Here is a 22,126-nt window from a genome sequence, read left to right as displayed (position 1 = left end):
TTATTTACTGGATGATTCCCTCTCAGTTCCAGTGCTCAGGGAATCATCCAAACCAATCTCCTCCTCCCCCCTCCCTGTCACCTCCCATGTAGCCTTCCCCGATAAGCTGCTACCTCCTACACCGGTGTCCCTGGTCTTCACCCTAACTGTATGGGTGGGTCGTGGGACTAACTTCAAACTCAGGTGGTTGACCTACACAGTTCCTGGATTTGGGTTTCTTTGTGCCTTGTGATGACACACCCCATTGAATACCTGTTCTCTTTTTTTTAAGGGGTCATAGTTCTTCTCTGGAGCCTTCACTCTTGGGAGTCAGCTCTCCACCTTCCCAGGACAGTCTGCATTGGCATGTTTCTTCCCTGTACAATGTTCCATGATGATGATATAGGCCTGAAAGACCAGGTACCACCACATCAGCTTGGCATTACTATTTCCCTTCAGGCCTAACCACTTCAATGGGGCATGATTGGTTATTAAAGTGAAATATCTGCCTAACAAGTAATAACTTGAGGATTCAACTGCCCATTTGACAGCTAGACATTCCTTCTCTGCAAATGAATATTTCTGCTCAGCTTCTGTTATCTTTCGGCTTGAATACCCAACTGGGTGTTTGTCTTTCCAGCCCTAGCCCTGAAGCATCTGTTTGCAAGGTGAACTCTCGCCTGAAATCAATGTTTTTAAGCACAGGTTCTTTACATAGAGAGGCATATTTTCAAAGCACTTAGCCTTCCAAAGTTCCATAGGTTTCTATGGAACTTTGGAAGGCTAAGTGCTTTGAAAATATGCCTCAGAGTCTCTTTAAGATTCTGGAAAGCTGAATTTGCCCATCTATCCCAAACTATCCTATTGGGGCAGGAATTTTTCAATAAATCTGTAAGATCAGCAGTTATCTCTGAAAACCAGGGAACACATTTACAATAACCCACCAGTCCTACAAATGCTCTTAACTGTTTCTTGGTCTGTGGGATTGGAATTTTCTGAATTGCTTCCACTTTTGAGATCAGGGTTCTCACCCAACCATGTCCCATCTCGTGCCCCAACTACTGGACCTTCCATTGGCCAAAAGAGCACTTCTTTGGGTTGGCCATTAATCCGGCCTCCCTCAGGGACTCACATATAGCAGTTATGTGTTTAAGGTGGCTCTCCCATGTGTGAGAATATCACCACATTGTCCAATTATGCATTAGCGTACCCCTGGTGTGGCCTCAATACCTGATTCATGATCTTCTAAAAGTTGCCAGAGCTCCATGTAGTCCAAATGGGAGAACTGTAAAGTGATACTGACCCCCCTGGAGTGACAAATGTTTCTCTTTAGATGCTAGGTCTAACGGGATTTGCAAATATCAAAGGTAGAAATATATCAAGACCCCTTCCCCCCCCAAATTGCTTTACAAGTTCTTCTACTCTAGGTATTGGGTAGGCATCAAAGCTGGAGTCTGCGTTGACTTGTCTAAAGTCAATATAAAAATGCATAGAGCCATTGGGATTTGGTACTAATACTATCAAGCTAGAACATCCTAAGCGCAGCGTCTCCACCACCTGCTTCACTACCTCCTGTTGCTTTACCTCTGGAAGATGGTATGGTTTTTGTCTTGCCATCTTCATGGGTTGGGTTAGAATTTTATGCACCCCTAGGTGGGTACAACCTGGGAGAGGTGAAAATACATCTTGAAAGCTATATAAGAGCTGCTCTAACTGGGATTTCTGCTTTGGGGTTAGGTCCTCTCCAATCTTTATTTAGGATTCAGCCTTCAGATCCCTTAGTTCAGGCCCCAAATCTTCCTGTTCCTCCTCTGTGATTCACTCCTAGGGCTTCCTGATCTACCCAAGGTTTTAATAAAATGACTTGACTCTTGTTACCCCCTTGGCTAACCTCATAGTCCACTGGGCCTACTCCGACATTTTATCAAAAAGGGTCCTTTTCAGTTAGCCAGTAATTTATTCGAAGTAGTGGGTGATAGTCCTTTTCAGTTAGCCAGTAATTTATTTGAAGTAGTGGGTGATAGCATTAACACTTGATCTTTGGGGTTGAAATTCCTGTTACCTAGCTTTCTTATCATAGTAAGTTTTCTGTTATCTCTGGGTCTTCTCTAAATTCTCCTAGGCAGCTTTAAATGTTATCCCTAAGCTCTTGCAGCTGGCTTATGTAGTCCGTTATCGAGTTAACTGGTCTTTCCTCTCTGAGGCTTCCTGGACTATCTCCATTAGTTTTTGGGTTCTCTCAGGGGCAGTGGAACAACTTCTTGTTTTGGGGGGCCAAGCTCCACCTCCAGTTCTACCCCAGCTGCAGCATCTCCCCTTACCTACCATCCCATAGTTGCCGCCTCCCATAGCATCCAGCATCCCTCTCTACCTTTGAAACCCCCAGCATGATGCTCAGCATTTCTCTCTTCCCCTCTCCCATAGTCTCCAGCACTTCTCTCCTTTCCTAACCCCCCCCCCCCCCCCCCCATGGTCTCCAGCACTCCTCTCTACCTCCCTGCCCTCTGGAACATGTTTAGTGCCTTACTTCCCTTCCCCAAGGGTGGCGATACTCCAACAAGCACAGCACCACTTTCAAAAAAGTCTGGTCTCAATTTCCTCCAGTAGTTTTCCCTAGTGAGGTCTAACCTGTCCTGGATAGCAGACTTCACAGGGCTTTGGTACTTTCCAGAGCCCTATAAGTCACTTGGGCCTCCCCAGATAAGTAAGGGGCTAGCCGGATAGTCCACTGTTCAAGAGGCCAGCCTGCTACAGTAGCTACCCACTCAAAAGTAGTTAAAAAAAAAAAAAGCATCTGGATCAATCCCATGCCCTAACTTAGTGAGGGTCAACCCCTTCTGCCACTCTGCTCTGGATGTCCTGGTCCCATCAACAAAATGCTCCATCACAGATCTTCAATGCTCAGGGAATCATCCAAAACAATCCCAGAAAGGTTAGTCCCTCCCTGTCACTCCCACATGGCCTTCCTTGATAAGCTACTATCTCCCATACTGGGGTCCCTGGCCTTCGCCCTAACTAAGAGTGGGTCGCGGGACTAACTTCAAACCCAGATGGTTAACCCACACAGTTCCTGGACTTCATTTCCTTGGATCTTTGTGATGGGACATACACCCGTTGCACTGATTTAATTATCAATTAAGCTCAATGTTACATTTTAGGAAAAAATATAGTGCAAGAGGTTTGGTTTCAACTTGATAATTATATTAGTGGATGTATTTTATGAAGGTTACATGGTTTCTGTTATAGTCATGGAATGCAAACCTTAATGGCCTCTGTAATAGTGTCTTTTACATGTCTTAGAGATGGGAGAATACAGCACTTTTACTTTTATTTATTGATTTTGTCAGCCACTTTTTCTATCAGGCCGGACACGACACAACCTAAACATACAGTTAAGTGGATGTCCAGGTTAGAGAATGATACGGGGACAGAGCTTGCAGGGATGGGGTGGAGACAGATCCCACGGGGATGGGGACAGAGCCCATGGGGACTGGGACAAACTTTGTCCCCATATCATTTTCTACTTTGAAACCTGTTACTGAACTGGACTGTTGCAGACAACAATATTTTGGATTTTTTTGGAAAAGCAAGCAAACATGCTGACCACAACTATTTGCATGAGGGAATCCTCTACATCCTGCTATTAGCATATCTTCTAAGAAGACGTTTTCTATTGCAGGAAGGACTGTGGAAGACGGGAGATCTAGACTGAATCCTGAGGTTGTTGATGACTTCTTATTCATCCACCAATTAAAAAATCATAACAGTGCTTCACAGGGCATATTTCTCCCCTCTAGGGCATACAGAACGGGTTGTATTTTGTACCCCTAGACATTTTAACAGGGTGGATTAGGATTCCTTGGGGTAGTAGAAATCAGCTATTGGGGTTGGAAGGGTAGAGGGTAGTGGTGAGGAGGGTTATTATAGCTGCTCGCTGCATATATTGTTTTCTATTTGTAATTTATACATGATAGTTGCACAGCATAGTGTTCCTGTTTTATACTTTAATAAAAAGATTTAAATATAAAATCATAATTGTTCGAGGCTTTTGCAGATGAGGATAGAGCCCATGCGGATGGGGCGGGGACGGAGACAGAACCCATGAGGGCAGGGGCGGGGACAGACTTTGTCCCTGTGTCATTCTCTAGTCCAGGTGGTCAAATGTTGAGAGAGGAGTACCACAGGGGGCAGCATTATCTGCTTCTTTTTTTTTAATATATATACATGGAAATTAAGTTCTTCACTTTTGCCTGTGTGCAGATGATAAATATTTGCCCCCTTTCTAGTTTCCACTGGTCTTGATGTCATTGATTTGTGAAAGGCTTTCCAAATATTTCAAACTTGGTTTCACTTAATGAATTAGCTGTTAATTGGGGGAAAAAAAACCCTGAAGTGTTATTTGTAAAGATCTATATTATCCCTCCCCCCACTTATCTTTCATTGGAATATTGAGAATATTCCAAAGAAAGATAAGTGTAATATTTAGGAATGTTAACTGATTCTCATTGATCTTTGTAAGTCAATAAGGGCCTTCGTACGGTATTTAAAATGCAATTGATATGCAGATTACATCCTTCATTGGACTTGTTGACTTCGGATTTGTAGTTCAGCTATTAGGGATGCCGTATTTTTGACTATTCTAAGATTTTGTATGTTGGACTACAAGAATTTGTTATAAAAACTTTACAACTGCTGAAGAATGCAGCTACTCAGATGACTGAGAACTTATGCTGTAGACAGTACACTACTCCACTGCTGAAGTCTCGCCAATGGTTACCAATTCCAATTAATATTTGTTTTTATGACCTTTTAAGGTTATTCAGTTTTTGAATTTGTATCTTTTGTATCCCTTAATAGATAATACTTTGGTATTATACTAATACCTTCAACAACACTGTCAGTTCAAGGTCCTGAATTATGGAATGTCTTGCTGCTGGACTTATGACTGGAAAGTGATTTATTTCACGTTTGCAAGACATTTAAAAGCTTATTTATTCACTCTTGCTTTTCCTACATAGATTTTGCCTTATGGTGTCTGTTAGAATATAGTACTGTATTTTCATGTTGTTTGACTGTTTTAACATTAACACATTTAAAACCAATAGGTATGTATATTGTAAGTTGCCCTTTAGTGTAGCAATGACACACAAGAAATAAGAATACATATGTTTATCACATAAAAAGATGGGATTTGTTTGATCTCCACAGTCTCTGTATCCAGTGCTCCAAGCAAATATTACTATTACCTTGAAATCTTTGTAGGTGAATTGTGACTAATCTCTCTCATTAGTCACAGTTCACCTACAAAGATTTCACTGGATACAGATTGTGGAGATCAAACAAATCCCATCATTTCATGTGATAAATATAAATGTGTTCTTATTTTTCTTGTGTGCCATCTTTCTCATGAAGAATCCAATCTGAAAAATTAGTAAATGTAACTCTTTTGACATATGTTAGATCCCAGTGCATTATGGTATCTGTTGTCCCTGTTTCTACCATTTGATATCAACCCTTCAGGTACCATGATGAACATAATGGTGCAAGACAAAATCACCAAAACAGCATTGATTATAGAGGTGTCGGTCCCAAGTGACTAGTTGGTGAATTGTGCGGCAAGAAGGAATAGATGTTCAACTATCAAGAAATGCAATCTGAAACTAAGAAAATGTGGCAGAAGGATACAGAAATATTTTCCATTGTTTTGGGTGCCATGTGCCTGATTAAAAAGAATTTCCAAGTGCACCTGGATAAATTGCCTATACATGTAACATCTTATGAACTCCAGGAGGAAGCTGTCTGGCACAATGCAATTACTATGGCTATTTTTATCAGTACATTTGAGAAGTTGAGATTGTACTCCACATACCCTGGTTTAGGAATAAGGTTCACTGGTGTTGTGGTTTGGCTTCAAAATGGTATCTCTGACCACTAGCAGTATTTTCATGGTATCACCACTACAGTCAAGTCGTCATCAAGCTGTCAAGTTGCCCCTGTCTAGTTTCAGAGTGGTGCCTATGACCCCTAGCAGTAGTTTCATAGTGCAGGGGGGAGGAGTGTGGAGGATGAGGCATACAGCTCTTGTTGGAGGAGAGAGAGGAGTTAGAGAGCTCTAGAGAGGTACCAGGATCCCCTGGAGGACTCCTTTTTAGATAGAGTGGGCCAAACTTTCTCACTGCTGCTAGAAACCCACAGTGTTCCTGATTGCAACATTATTGTACCTGGGGCAATGGAGAGCTAAGGGGGTCTTTTACTAAGGCATACATGTTTTTGGTGCGCGCTAAAATTGTAGGCGCACAAAACGATATAGACACCAATGCATTCCTATGGGCATCTCTAAAGTTTAGCGCAGCCGCAATTTTAGTGCGTGCTAAAAACATGAGCGCGCCTTAGTCAAAGACGCCCTAAATGACTTGCCCAGGGTCCCCTCTCAGCATCCCATGTAAAACAGGTATTTGTACTTATCCTTATTTTCAGTCAAACACAGGATCCTAAATTTTCAGCTGAAAGTTTACCTAAATTTAGGAGTGTAAAAGTTATACTCTTAAATTTAGGGCTGTGAATTATTTGCCAAAATTTATGGACCCTAAAGTGACTGATTAGGTTAGAAAGTGGTTGAGTTTGTGCTGAAGAAAAGGGCATTTCAAGTGGTGTACCACAGGAATCAGTCCTTGCTCTGGTTCTTTTCAATAATTTGTTAGTGATATCACAGAAAAATCATTATCTGGAATGGATTGCTTTTTTTGTGAACGATTCCAAAACCTGAAGTAGGGTGGGCACCCTGAAATGTGTGGAAAATATGAGGAGGATCTAGTGAACCTTGAGGTATGGTCTCGAACAGGGGTTTTCAACCCAGTCCTTGGGATATAAATAGCCAGTCAGTTTGTCAGGATATCCACAATGAATATGCATGAGATGAATTTGCATGCACTTCCGTTATTTTGTACCAGAGAACTCCTCCTAAGATTTATGCTAAAAAATGTAAGGTCATGCATTTATTTATTTTATTTGCTTGAAATGATCTCTTCTGCCAAAAACTACAACTATACCACGCCTATATTATAAACTTTAAATTTCAACAGCATTAGAAACTGGTTGTACTCAATTTCCTAATCATATTTTTGATAACCACTAAATAGTATATTAACACAGGCAATAAAAGACTCCAGTGCTTTTTGACCTTTTAATGAAAGTTTTCCTGCTAATCTTGGCAGGATGCCCAAGCCTAGCCTTTGGCTGAATGCTCTTCCCACTGCTACAACAAAATGGGTTTCAAACATGAGCCAGGATAGAATACCTTAAAATGACTACAATTATATTAATCATTGAAAACAAGGGTTCCATCATAGGCTGTTCTGTATATTTGGTATTTCTTCATGCTTATCTTTATGTTCCAAAATATATATTAGCAATAAATTGACAGTTTTAATGTATACTGTATTTTATTTTGGCACACTGCTGCTTTCACATGTTTAGTGGACTAATATCAGTACCTTAGACCTATATATTGGTGAGTGGGCTCTTAGGGGAGAGGGTGGAGACACAATTCCTGCTGCTGATAGACATTCTGGCAACAATGTTCAAGAGCAAGCCATCTCCAGATATTCAGAGGCACTTAATCACACAGTAGTAGAGCCTTTTCTGCATTGCTATATTTTGATACAGGGGCACAAGTTCTGTAACTTTTATTAAGGTGACCAGATACTTCCATGTCACAAAAAAGACACCGAAAAGCCCTGATTTTATCCTAGTGCTTGCAATGAGATGTAGCTCTTCCCCCCCCCCCCCCCCCCCCCCTCCTGGAAATTAATTTTACATCTCCCTTCCATGTAAATTGAAGGTTTTATTCATTACTTTAGCTCCCAGGTTTTATATATTAATGTGTGACATGGCTATGTTTCACCAAAGAGGCTACTTCACGGATGAATGGATACCAGTAGGCGTAAAAGTCCAAAAATTCACCTATTTAAAAAATTTATTCTTGGATTTTGCTCACACCTTTTCAGTAGTAGCTCAAGGTGATTTGCATTGACACACTGGATATTTCCCTGTCGGGCTCACAATCAAATGGATGGATGATCAGAATCAAATAGGGCGCTAGAGGCTATTAGCGCTATACTAGCACCTGCGTTTGATACCGCCCCATGATCTGAGCCGCCAAGCACGTGAAACATGCTCATAGGCTATGACCGCAACTAGCATGCAAATACTACAATGATCAGTGGGCAGTACGCCAAAAATAGTGGGATTTTAAAATTTTGTGTTTATATTTAGGGGACAATTTTATAACTGGGCGTATTCAATGTGGTAGAATGTTATTCTATAATGAACTCCAGGTGTCTTGAAAGTCGGAGGGAGGGGAACCCTGAAACTTGGAGGGAGGGACCCTGACACTTGGAGGTAGGGGACCCTGACACTCGGAGGGAGGGAGGGACCCTGAAAGTCGGAGGGAGGGAGAAAGGAAGGAAGGGAATGACCCTGAAAGTTGGAGAAAGGAAGGGGGAGGGGGCCCCTGGCACACACACTCATTCTCACACACACACACACTCTCTCTCACAGACACACACACTCCAAGGAAAACCTTATGTAAGTCAAGCAGGTATTTGCATGTATGCACATATTTATTTATGACATTTGTATCCCACATTATCCCAAATAAGCAAAGATTCAATATGGCTTACGTACATTAAAAATACGATGCAGTTAGATAATTATAACATAGTAACATACATAGTAGATGACGGCAGAAAAAGACCTGCACGGTCCATCCAGTCTGCCCAACAAGATAACTCATATTTGCTACTTTTTGTGTATACCCTACTTTGATTTGTACCTGTGCTCTTCAGGTACCGTATAAGTCTGCCCAGCACTATCCCCGCCTCCCAACCACCGGCTCTAGTACAGACCGTATAAGTCTGCCCCGCCTCCCACCATTTAACATATTGGGAATAATTGTGTGTCATGAAGCTAGACTAGAGTGTTATATTCAAACATGTAAGAGAGACGGCAACATTAGTTTGTCTTTTGATAAGATATGTACTTAATAGAAAAGCCTTTAGAAATTTATGGAATCTCAGATAATCTAAGTACCTTAATTGCTTGGGCAGAGAATTCCAAAGTTTGGTACTTTGATATGTGAAGCCTGCAGCAAGGATTGATTAATAAGAAAGACCTTTGCAGTTTGGATAATAGAACGTGAGGTATTCTCTAGATGTTTTCATATGTACACTATTATTCTAAACCTGAGTAATGCATATGTAAATTTGGGTACCTGTTTTATTAGAGTTGTCCTTTTGGGTAATAATACCATAAGTGGATATATTTTAGGCATCCTAGTGCCTGCTCAGTGAGAGCATATTCTACAACTGTATCTGGATGCTTCTATTCCATTATAGAATATCACAATTTGGTATCAGGGCACCTAAAATCGAGGTACCTGAGGTTACCCAGCCATAGACCTGATATAACTGCAGGTACTTATTTGCAACAAAAGGAGCACATAACTTACAGTATTCTGTAAATGGTGCATGTAAGTGACAGCACTACCCATGCCTCTCCCAGTACTCCCATGTGAATGTCCCATTCAATCGCTATGCCACTTACATGCGGCTACAGAATCGTGCTTAGCTGCTGTGCTGCCACTTACATCTCTTACCAGTGAAAGTGACAGTATTCTGTACATTTACATGCTCAAATGGCATATAAATGCAGACATCAGTTATAGAATTGCCAATTTTGAGGGTGATTTTATAACAGGGCATCTAAGTTGCCAATGTACAATTATAAAATACTAGCACAAATCCTGCAGAAATCACACTTAATTTGAAGGTGGTTTTTATCCTTGACTGGTCCAAGCCTATGGAATAAACTCACTAGAAGTACATAAGAGTAGCCATACTGGATCAGACCAATGGACCATCTAGCCCAGTATTCTGTATTCCAAACAGTAGCCAAGCCAGGTCACAAGTACCCAGGGCTTTTTTTTTTTGACGGGGTATTTGCGGGTACTGAGTACTGGCACCTTTTCCATTGTCTGCTAAAATTGACCCATGGACCATAGGCGTAGTTTGGCTGTTTCATTTTGGGGGGCAAAGAATGGGCGGAGCATATTAGCATATCATTTGCATATATACATATGCAAATGAATATGCTAATGTGGAGGAAGGAATTGAATTTACAGGCAAAATATCACAGATCACATTTCAAAAAGCTGACACATTTCAATTAATAAATTATGAATAAAATACTTTTATCTACCTTTGTTGTCTGATCATTTAGTTTTTCTATTCGCTTTGGTCCCAGTGTCTTCTGTTTTATTCAGTGTCTTCTTTCCAGTAGGCTTCCCTCTGCTCCCCACCCCTCGCAGTCCCATCCATCTGTTGCTCCTTCCCTCTGCTCCCCACCCCTCCCAGTCCCATCCCTCCCAGTCCCATTCATCTCCTGCTCCTTCCCTCTGCTTCCCACCCCTCCCAGTCCCATCCATCTGTTGCTCCTTCCCTCTGCTCCCCACCCCTCCCAGTCCCATCCATCTTCCCTCTGCTCCCCCCCCCCCCCCCGCGAGGTCCAAGATGGTGACTCCGTTTACCCCCTCTCTTCCTCCCTCCCTCCCTCCGGTGCAGGCAACAGTCTTCAGCTTTTTCAGCGTTCCTGGCAGCGGTAGCGATGTACACGCTGCCTTCGGTCTGCCCCGGAAGTCTTCTCTTCAAGTTCCTGTTCCCACCTATGCGGGAACAGGAACTTGAAGAGAAGGCTTCAGGGCAGACCGAAGGCAGCGTGTACAACGCTACCGCTGCCAGGAACGCTGGAAAAGACTGCTGCCTGCGGCGGAGGGAGGGAGGAAGAGAGAGGGGTAGACGGACACGCTCCTCTCCGTCCGCTACTCCGCTTGGCTTCCCTGCCCTCTCTGTCTGCGTCCCGCCTTCCTCTGACGTCAGAGGAAGGCGGGACGCAGACAGAGAGAGCAGGGAAGCCAAGCGGACGGAGAGGAGCGTGTGCGTGCATGTGTTTTTTTTTTTTTTTTTTAACTAATGGCGCGGCGGCGCCTCATCGTCGTTTGGGGGGCATTGCCCCCCCCCCCCAGTCTACGCCTATGCCATGGACCCCACGTTTTAATGAAAGAGCTCAGGCTCTGCACGCCACTTCTGCCTTGTCATTGATTCTGTGACTGGTTGCAGGGTGCCTGGCTATTATGGGATGAGTCCTCAGTGATCTCCCAACCTCTGAAGGGTGGCTTAGCATTTGAGTACCGGCACCTTTTTTGCTAGAAAAAATGCACTGCAAGTACCTGTTTTCCAAACAGTGGCCAAGCCAGCTCACAAGTACCTGTTTTTCAAACAGTGGCCAAGCCAGGTCACAAGTACCGGGTAGAAACCCAAATTGCGGCAACACTCCAAACTACAAATCCCAGGACAAGCAGTTGCTTCCCATGTCTACCTCAAAAGCAGACTATATAGGCTTTTCCTCCAGGAGTTTGTCCAAACCTTTTTTAAACTCAGATACGCTAACCGCTGTTACACCTCCTCCGGCAAAGAGTTCCAGAGCTTAATTATTCATTGAGTGAAAAAATATTTCCTCCTATTTGTTTGAAAAGTATTTCCCTGTAACTTCCTTGAGTGTCCCCTAATCTTTGTACTTTTGGAATTAGTAAAAAGTATTTGGATGTTAACATCTCTTACTGAATTTAAAAGAAGGATGAAGACCCTTTTTTGTTGTTTGTTTTTGTTTCAAGCTTTTATGGAGTAAGAAGGCTTGGAATTGATTCTATGATGCTGCTGTATTAAAATCTGTAAAAAGGATTTATTTAGATTTTAGATTTTTAGTTTTGATATTAAGGGGCACTTTTTCAAAGGTGTGGGAGAGTTAACGTGCCCAATCGGCACTACCACCGGAGTAGCGCATACACCCGGTGGTAATTCTAATTTTGGCACACGCTGAATCACGTAGTAGAAAATAATTTTGTATTTTCTACCACGGGGGTGTTCCCAGCAGTAACCGGCAGCGTGCCTACGTTGGTACGAGCTGCATGGTTACTTCGTGGGTAGTGCATGAGCCCTTACTGCTAGGGGTAATGGGTGGTGCTAAGGGCTCAGGGCGTAAATAGGCATGCACTAGTTTTAACATTAGCGCAGGCCCATTTCCCAGCCCATTAAAAAATAGCCTTTTTCCCAGCTGCAGTAAAAAAAAAAATGGCCCAGTGTGTGCCTAGAAGACGCTCCCACACTATCACGGGTCACTTTTACCGTGGCTTTTTAAAAAGACCCCATAATTTGTAATATATTTGTTATATTTTTTTGTATTTTGTGTGGGGTTTTTTTTTTGTTCCTCAATAGTTGATAGGCGGGTTATAAATGATAATAATTAAATAAATAAAAATTACACTTGGTTGAGAGCAGTTGCATACAATTGGTATGATCCATTGGTGTTGCCAGATATAGCATTCTTGGTGAGCCTCAGCCCAATTTGGGATGGCACAAAATCCCCCTACATGATTTCTGCCCTTGCCCCAGTGACCCCAAAGAATAAAATAAATACCTGAGCTGGCAGGGTTCCGAAGCCCCACCAGCTAAAAAAATATTCCCTGGCAGCTAGAACAAGTGACTTTCTTAATTGCTACAGCTGGCAGCGCTTTCCTTCCATTGCCATCGTGCTGGATTGTCCCTTCCTGCCCATGCTTAGTTTTCGTACATATGTGAAAACTGACCATGTGGGGGGGAGGGGGCTGGCAATGGGTGGAAAGTACTGCTGGCTGTACCAAGTAGGGAATTGCTTATTCTGGCCACTAGATGACATCTTCATCTGGCAGGGCTTGAGGATCCCCACCAGCCATATGGGTCCCTAAACTGCACCCCAGAGAATATCTCTTGTACAAATTTGCACCACTTTGCACTGCACATACATGGCCTGAAGAGCCCAATTACACATGTAAATCAGCATTTTGAGAGAAAAATGATTATAATTTTACCCTCAATATCTTGCTAACCATTTCTCCCTTCTGCTTCAGATTGCCCATGTTTTAAATGGCTAGCCTTTTTACCACCACCCCAAAACAATTATGTACCAGCCACAATATTTTGAAGTGATAAACGACTAGGAAGGTAACGTATGAGGAAAGCAATATTTTTTATTACTTACCAAAATACAAAATTAATAGTTTCTCATGGGAGAACAGCAGCCGCTACACATAAGTGTTCTCTGCCACTGTCTCTCCAAAGTAATGCACAGCTTCAACTGTTTATCTATCCTTTATTTTCACATAGGTTTAACAAACTATCTTCCTCAAAGATCATTCTGTTTTCTTTCCATACCATCTGCTTTTTCTCTATCGTTAGACCACATTTTTCTGTCTGTTGTAATTGCCCCTTTCCCACGCTTGCTTGTACGCAAAAATGTCTTATCAGATCATGAGTCTCCAGCTCACATGCTTATCAGCTTTTGCCTTTTTGCCCTGTCCTGTTTCAGGGTGCTCTTTCGCTCTGTTTCAAGGTACACACCCGTGCTCATTATCTACACCCAAAGCAGCAGGAATAGCTGAATCAGGAGCATAATAATAAAATCAGAAACAAAATTTGCTGATTCAGCCAATGGGATACTAACCCCAGAATGACTTACAATAACGAGCTCAAGAACCAGGATAGAGCCCAAGAGGGGCATAATTGAAAGGGACGCCCAAGTTTTCCTGAGGACGTCCTTGCAGGATGTCCTGGCAAAGGAGCGGGGAAACCCTTATTATCGAAACATGATGGGTGTCCATCTTTCGTTTCAATAATACGGTCGGGGATGCCCAAATCGCGAAATTTAGGTCGACCTTAGAGATGGTCGTCCCCAATTTTCGGCGATAATGGAAACAGAGGATGCCCATCTCAGAAACGACCAAATCTAAGCCATTTGGTCATGGGAGGAGCCAGCATTCGTAGTGCACTGGTCCCCCTGACATGCCAAGACACCAACCGGACACCCTAGGGGGCGCTGCATGGACTTCAGAAATTGCTCCCAGGTGCATAGCTCCCTTACCTTGTGTGCTGAGCCCCTCAAACCTCCCCAAAACCCATTCCCCACAACTGCACACCAGTACCATAGCCCTAAGGGGTGAAGGGGGGCACCTAGATGTGGGTACAGTGGGTTTCTTGCGGGTTTTGAAGGGCTCACATTTACCACCACAAGTGTAACAGGTAGGGGGGATGGGCCTGGGTCCACCTGCCTGAAGTGCACTGCAGTACCCACTAAAACTGTTCCAGAGACCTGCATACTGCTGTCAGGGAGCTGGGTATGACATTTGAGGCTGGCATAGAGGCTGGCAAAAAATATTTAAAAAGTTGTTTTTTTTTTAGGGTGGGAGGGGGTTAGTGACTACTGGGGGAGTAAGGGGAGGTCATCCCCAATTCCCTCCGGTGGTCATTTGGTCAGTTCGGGCACCTTTTTGAGGCTTGGTCATAAGAAAAAATGGACAAAGTAAAGTCGCCCAAGTGCTCGTCAGGGACGCTTTTTTTTCCATTATCGGTCGAGGATGCCCATATGTTAGGCACGCCCCAGTCCCGCGTTCGCTATGCTTCCGACACCCCCCCCCCCCCCCCCCCCCCCCCCCCGTGAACTTTGGTCATCCCCGTGATGGAAAGCAGTGGAGGATGCCCAAAATCGGCTTTCAATTATGCCGATTTGGGCGACCCTGGGAGAAGGACGCCCATCTCCCAATTTGTGTCGAAAGATGGGTACCCTTCTCTTTCGGAAATAAGCCTGCAAATGTACCAGTGTTTGTGCGATCTGTTTTCTCTCTAATATAGATTAACGTCTGTCTGCTGCACAGCAACTGAGTTTGTTCTATTTGTCCTTATTTAAGCCCTGAAGTCTAACAGTTTGTGCACAGCAATTGGGGTTAGTTATTATCAAGTCATGGCTTGCAGTATACAGTACTTCATGTTGATTGACCCTGGGTTGAGGGTGGGAAAAGGGTGGTGTAAAGATGATCCATCGCTCCATTTCTCACTGTGCTATAGTTTGCATTCCTTTTGATGAAGATATTACTGGAATGACTCACTCTTTTACACTTCCTTCTCTGCATCTCCTTTGATTTTCTGAGCTTGCTCGTGTAACAAGGAAGGAGTATGCAGTTGCTTTTGAGATTTCTATTAATTTTGTCATGCAACAACTTCATTTTCTTTGTTGCTCATTTGGAGGAAGCAAGCAGCCCAGAAATATTCCAGACTTCAGAAGCAACTATATCTTAATGGAAGGCAAATTTTCTCTGTAACACACATGTCCCCCTTCTCAGCTGGTTATAACCCTCAAACTCCTTATATACTCCCAATAATAGTCTGCAGTATGACTTGAAGTACTGGTCTTTAGGTATAGTTTCATTTAATATGCATACTTAATATATATTTTGTGATCATAAAAGAAAGGAGACCTAAGAATACAACTGTAAGGAACCAGCAGATACTGGGCTCTGTGTCTGATTTCTTTCAGAATCAAACTAGTACCAGCACTTTAATACTAGAAACTGTTTTGTACTCCTATGAAAGAGCCTTGAATGCCCAGAAAATGAGGTTGCAACCTTTGCAGGGGACATGGCAGGATAGGGTGGGACATCACTTTCCTATGCGTGTTGCTATCTTTATTTCTCACATATATATTACTTAGACTGAACTAGAACTCAAAGGAACTTAGCTGTGCATTGATTCCAGAGAAGTAGCTAGTTCTGATACTCCTTATGAAAGAAAAATCCCACAGGTTCCCATACTGGTATGTCAGCTGGAGAAATCTGCACGTTCTCAGCCAAAAAATGCATGTTGTAGGCCCTCATTCTGAGGTCATCTTTTAAAGAGGCTGCAAAGGTCAGAGTTTTTCCATCTTCTTCAGCCAAATCTCTCATGCTGTATTGGTGAGCACCTGTATCCCCAGCTGGACCATGCATTTCTTAAGGTCTCCCTCAGCCCCCACCCGGGACTGTGCTAGGATACCAAACAGTGTTGACAACACCTAGAAGGTAGTGTCTTGGTATTTATTTTATTTATTTATTTATTTATTTATTTAATTGCATTTGTATTCCACATTTTCCCACCTATTTGCGGGCTCAGTGTGGCTTACAATACATTGTAAATAATGGAAATACAATTTGTTACAATTCAGTTATGGATTAGATTGTGAGAAGTTATGGGAAGACAGAGTCAGGGTATCGTTAGGGAATGGGACAAGGAAAAGAGCAATGGGACAATAGGAAGAGACAATGGGCGGGTAATGGAACCTTGGCAAAGAGAACATTTGGTATAACATTTTCTGTGAGTGAAGGTTTAAGTGTGATAAAATTACGGGGGATGAGAGTTTAGAAAAGAATGTATTGGTGTATTTCTGAGACAATGAGTGTAGACTTCATGTGTATTGGTCCTTGCAGTAAATTTTATCAAAGAGATGAGTCTTCAGTAGTTTGCGGAAGTTGGTTAGTTCGTGGATTGTTTTCAAGTTGCGTGGTAGTATATTCCAGAATTGCGTGCTTATGTAAGAAAAGGTTGATGCGTGCAGCGCCTTGTATTTTATGCCTTTGCAATTAGGGAAGTGGAGGTTAAGAAAAGTTTGAGAAGATCTTTTAGCGTTTCTGGGTGGTAGGTCTATTAAATCAGACATGTAGGCTGGAGCTTCACCGTGAATAATTTTGTGGACTAGTGTGCATACTTTAAAAGTAATGCGTTCCTTAAGTGGGAGCCAGTGTAGCTTCTCTTGTAAGGGTTTTGCACTTTCGTATTTTGGTTTTCCGAAGATGAGTCTGGCTGCTGTGTTTTGGGCTGTTTGAAGTCTCCTCAGTATTTGCTCTTTACAACCTGCGTATAGTGAATTGCAGTAATCCAGGTGGCTGAGTAGGAGGGATTGCACTAGGTTGCGGAAGACGGATCTTGGGAAGAATGGTCTTATTCTTTTCAGCTTCCACATGCAGTAGAACATCCTTTTGGTTGTGTTGTTTGCATGGGTTTCGAGTGTTAGATGGTGATCAATAGTGACTCCAAGAATTTTTAAAGTTTCTGAGATTGGAAGGTTTAGTTTTGGTGTGTTTAAGGTGGTGAATTCATTCGTGTTGTATTGGGAGGAAAGTATTAGGCATTGAGTTTTTTCCGCATTTAGTTTCAATCGGAATGTATCTGCCCAGGTGTTCATGATGTGTAGACTTTGGTTGATTTCGTTGGATATTCCTTTGATATCTTGTTTGAAAGGGATGTATATTGTTACATCGTCGGCATATATATATGGGTTGAGGTTATGATTTGATAGGAGTTTTGCCAATGGGATCATCATCACGTTGAAGATGGTTGGTGAGAGGGGTGATCCTTGCGGTACTCCACATTCAGGTGTCCATGAGGTGGACGTGGTTGACCTCCGATGCCGAAGTATTCAAGTATGTGCAATAGAATTCCATGGTCAACCATATCAAAGGCACTTGACATGTTGAATTGTAGGAGAAGTATATTGTTGCCGGTTGCGATCATTTGTTTGAATTTAGTCATTAGGGTAATTAGTACTGTTTCTGTGCTGTGGTTCGATTGGAATCCTGATTGGGCATCATGCAGTATTGAGAACTTGTTTAAATAATTTGTAAGTTGTTTTGTTACCATCCCTTCGGTTATTTTGGTTATTAGTGGTATGGATGCTACTGGTCTGTAATTGGTTATTTCGCTTGCGCTTTTCTTTGTATCTTTGGGTATTGGGGTGAGTAAGATTTTTCCTTTTTTCTTTGGGAAGAGTCCATTTTGTAGCATGAAGTTTACGTGGTTCATTAGGTCTGTTACAAATTGTCGAGGAGCTGCTTTCATGAGGTTGTTTGGGCATTTGTCTAGTGTGCAGTAGGATTTTGCAAATCGTTTAAGTGTTTCAGAGATGAGGTCTTCTGATAATGAATCGAATTCGGTCCAGGTTCTGTCTGCTGGGTAAATTCCGTCTTCTGGGTCTAGACAGTTTAGAATTGTGGCATATTCAATAGTGCTGGCGGGTATTTTAAGTTGTAGTTATATAATTTTCTCCTTAAAGTATTTTGCAAGATTGTCGACGTCTGGTATGTCTTTGCTGTTGTTTGTAGCTGGGGAGGTGTCTAGCAATTTATTCACAAGGTAGAATAGTTTGTGTGTGTCTTTGTAGTTGGGTCCTATTATTGTTTTGTAATGTAGTCTTTTAGTCTGTTTTATGGTATATTTGTATTTCCTCCGAAGTAGTTTCCAGGCGTTTAGTGTTTGTTCATCTTTCTTTTTGTTCCATGCGCGTTCTAATTTCCTGACTTGTGTTTTAAGTTTTCTCAGCTCTTCGGTGAACCATGGATTTGATTTTTTCCTATGTGATGTTCTGGTTTGGATTGGGGCAATTTTGTCTAAAGTTGTTGTGCATATTTCGTCCCATTCGTGGAGGAATTGGATGGTGTCAGGATTTGGTAACCATTCGTTCTGGTAGATCTGTTGCCAGAATGTTGTGGGGTCTATTTTTCCTCTCGTGGTGTATGTTGTTCGTTCATGTTTGTTGATTATGTTTGTGTGTTTTTCGCCAGCTGAGGAAGACATATGCTTTGTAGTGGTCTGACCATAGTGTACGTAGGTGTCCATCTTGTGTCAATAAGTAGTATGTTTGCGTCTCGGTCAAATTTGTGTGTAATAATGTCTAGTGTATGTCCTTTTGTGTGTGTCGGTTGCGTGTTGGGTGCGTGCAGATCCCAGAATTTTAAGAATTCTTTGCATTCTCGTGTGCCTGTAGAGGTGTCGTCTTCAAGGTGTAAGTTGATGTCTCCTATGATGAGGATGTTTGAGGCAGAGACACATGTGTTCGAGATGAAGTCCATGAGTTGCATTTGTGAGTCTTGCCATTTTCCTGGAGGTCTGTAAAATAGGATTGCGTTGAGGTGTCCTAGTAGGTTTGGGTGAGTGATTCTTGTCGAGGCAATTTCAAGTTGTGGAGAAGTGGATTCGCCCGTGGTTGTGATGGTGAATTCGGGTTTGTAAATTATGGCTATTCCGCCTCCTCTTTTTCCATTTCTTGTCCAGTGAGTGATTTTGTATTCTGGTGGGCATGCCTCTAATATGGCGGGGTCTGTAGGGCTGTGGAACCAGGTTTCTGTGATAAAAAGAAGGTCTAAGTTATCTGTGGTAATCCAGTCTTGTATATCTACTGTGTTGCTTACTGCTGATCTTGCGTTGATGTATCCTAGTTGGATTAAGCGGTGTGTTTCTGTGGGAGGGTTCGATGTGTTTATTTTTATTAATTGTCTATTCCTCCGGTGGTTGGATTTGTTATTGTTGTTGTTTTTCTCTGTTTGTTGGCGGTGTTCGTATGCGTGGATTTTCCCTTTTGGTTGGTTATTGAGTCTTTGGTTTGGTAAGTTGTTCATAGGTTGTGCATGGAGTTGGTGTGTTGTGGTTGGGTTGTTATGGATGTTCTTCAGGGTGGGCATTGTGTGTGTGTGAATGCTGTACAGTTTGTGGGTTATGGTGTTATTGTTGTCTGGGTCATGGGTAGTGTTTGCGTGAAGAGAGTAAGGTGATGCAGAAGATGGTTAGGAGTGTTTTACTGGTATTCATATCTGTGTTTAAGGCGCTGTAACAAACAATTAGCAAGTTTGTATTCAAAGCGAAGCAAAGCCTGCAGTTGCATTTAAGCTTGGCGACATTTCATGCTAATCATGCTTGGTTAATAATCAGGGCAAAGCAAAGCCTGTATTTACAATTAAAGCATGACAGTGAGCGTTATATATTGATCCAATTATCTCACCGATAGGGAGCATCCTTCCATTTATTCTTAAATAAAAGGATGCATCCTAATGGTAATACTGAGATACAACCCCTAGGAGTCACTGCCACCAATTTGGATCCTGGTGAAGACCTAGTCAAGCAGAAGGAGGACTGTTCCTATCCAAGCTGACTGGACCTCTGTGGAGACCCCTGGGTGGGTCCAAGGGGTTTGGAGTGGGGGAGGGACATTTTACATATGGGGTAGGATTTTTTTGAAGGGTGTTGGGGTTTCAAAAAGTGGGGTAATTGGATCAGGAGGGCCCTTTGGGAGGAGAGATCAGACCTGGGGGGGGATGTCAGGGGGGGGGGGGGAATCAGTCAATATTGGGCCTTTAGGTGAGGGATCAGAGATGCAGTGAGGTGTTGGGGTGCCACCACTATCTATTTATTTTATTTTGTGTTACATGCAGTGACTGATAGTGTTAAGTGCTCCCATGCTGTTTGCCACTTCATGTAACATGGTGCCCATGAAGTAAATGTCTACCCTGTGTGGTAATTGCAGGGCAGATGCTAGGCATACCCCTTCCCTTGACTGCACAAGGAAAGTGCAAAATATTTACTACACTGTAATAAAAGGACCCCTTTCTCACCATTGTCTGAACCTTTTCTAGTTGCATTATATCTCCATTTGAGATGGGGCAATCAGAACTGTCATAGCAGGGACCTACACAGAGGCATAATATTCCCAGTGTTGTTCTCCATTAATAATGGCCAATATTCTATTTGCTCTTTTAGGTGCCACTGCACACTGAGCTCAAAATTATAACATATTGCCCAGGACTCCAAGATCTTTTTTTTTCTAACTTGAAACACTGCATTTTATACCTGTAGTTGGGATTCCTGTTCCATATGTGAATAACTGTGTACTTAGCCAGAATTAATTTAATCTGCTATCCCTAGTCTCACAAGATCCTCTTGCAAACCCTTGCTATCCTCTGCAGTTTTAATGACCTGAATAATTTTGAGTCCTCTTCTAATTTGATCATGTCATTTATCACTCCTGTACAATTTCTGTACAGACCCTTGGTGCACTCCCCTACTGACCATTCACCATGTATAAAACTGACCATTTCATCCAACTCTATGTTCTTTTTTTTTTTTTTTTTTTTAAACCAGGTTGTAATCCACAAAAGGGCACTGAGTCCTATCTCTTGACTCTTTTTAATTTCTTCAGGATTCTGTCATGAGGGACTTTATTAAATGTTTTCTGTAGTTATTTTTCAATGATGGCATTTGATAATTAAAGGGCCCATGGGTCTGAATGGGAGGCTTACTGACCCCATCTCCTGATAGGACCTCAATGCTCTGGTGACCCAGTGGGCATGACGCCCCTCTCCCCATCATCAGTGTGAAGCTACGACATTTTAATTTTCCCATCTCCTCAAAACCTTGTCTCTTTTACAGTATAACCCTTAATTGGCAATCTCTCCCCTAGTGGAGGTACCAATAGACTACTGCTAGGGGTTGTCTGGCACTATTTTGAAGCTGATATCCTATGGGGCAGGAGCAAGTGGGGATAGCTTCTGTCCCCATTTCCTTACCCATACCGCTCCCTGCAGGATCCATTGGAGTAATGTAGGGGGACGGGGAAGGAGAGGACTAGATCGGCCTAAGTAAAGTATACTAATAAGTAAAGTATACTAATACCCATAGTATGGGAAATAAGGTTCAGAATGGAAGAAAGTGATTTGGATTTAGTAGTGGTCAGAGAGACATGGTTCATGGAGAGCTATGGCTAGGATATAGTTATACAGGGTTATAATCTGTTCAGGAAGGATGTGGTAAGAAGAGAGGGAAGAGGAGTGCCGCTATATGTATATTAAAGAAACAGAATTAAAGAACTTCCCAGAGTAACCCTGGTCCCCTTCAGACAATCCTGGATGCCAGCTAAGCTGTTTGGGTCAGACACTGGACCAGTGTGTGCAAAAAATGTCTGAATGAGTTGAGTGCAGGCTGGGGCTGGGCTAAATCCTAGTAGAAGACGAGCATACCAGCAGTCTGAAAGATGTGCTGCTTTATTACGTACAAATACCCAACGTGGCCATGTTTTGCCTGCAGGCTGCATCAGGGGTAGAAACTAAGGGCCCTGTTTACTAAGCTGTGCTGTAGGTGTGCTAACTATATAGCACACACTAATTTTTAGTATGTGCTAACAATAGAGACACCCATTATATTTCTATGGTCATGTCTAGCGTTAGCGTGCACTAATTTTTAGCAGATGCTAAAAAGTTTGTGCGCCTTAGTGTGGCTTAGTGAAAAGGGCCCTAATATTCAAACAAACATTCTAATGAAAATCCTAAAAACCAAAATTAAACCATATAAATAACATGGCTATTAAAATTATATTAAACAAAAATTAACCATAATAAAAAAAAAACTTCGACTAGTTCAATATAAAA

General features: G+C 42.4%; 1 protein-coding gene across 2 annotated transcripts in view; it reads left to right on the top strand.

The window, feature by feature from the left end:
* Nucleotides 1–22,126, top strand: part of ZMAT4 (zinc finger matrin-type 4) — a 441,058-nt gene that overhangs the window by 124,842 nt on the left and 294,090 nt on the right. For both annotated transcript variants that reach the window (XM_030201810.1, XM_030201809.1), the window contains exon 3: nucleotides 272–399. In XM_030201810.1, the coding sequence (XP_030057670.1) occupies nucleotides 346–399 (54 nt within the window). In that variant the 5' untranslated portion in view covers nucleotides 272–345. The remainder of the gene's footprint in view (nucleotides 1–271; nucleotides 400–22,126) is intronic.

The sequence above is a fragment of the Microcaecilia unicolor genome, chromosome 4 (genome assembly GCF_901765095.1).
Source record: "Microcaecilia unicolor chromosome 4, aMicUni1.1, whole genome shotgun sequence".
NCBI classification, from domain to species: Eukaryota; Metazoa; Chordata; class Amphibia; order Gymnophiona; family Siphonopidae; genus Microcaecilia; species Microcaecilia unicolor.
This window is presented reverse-complemented; position numbering and strand designations above follow the sequence as displayed.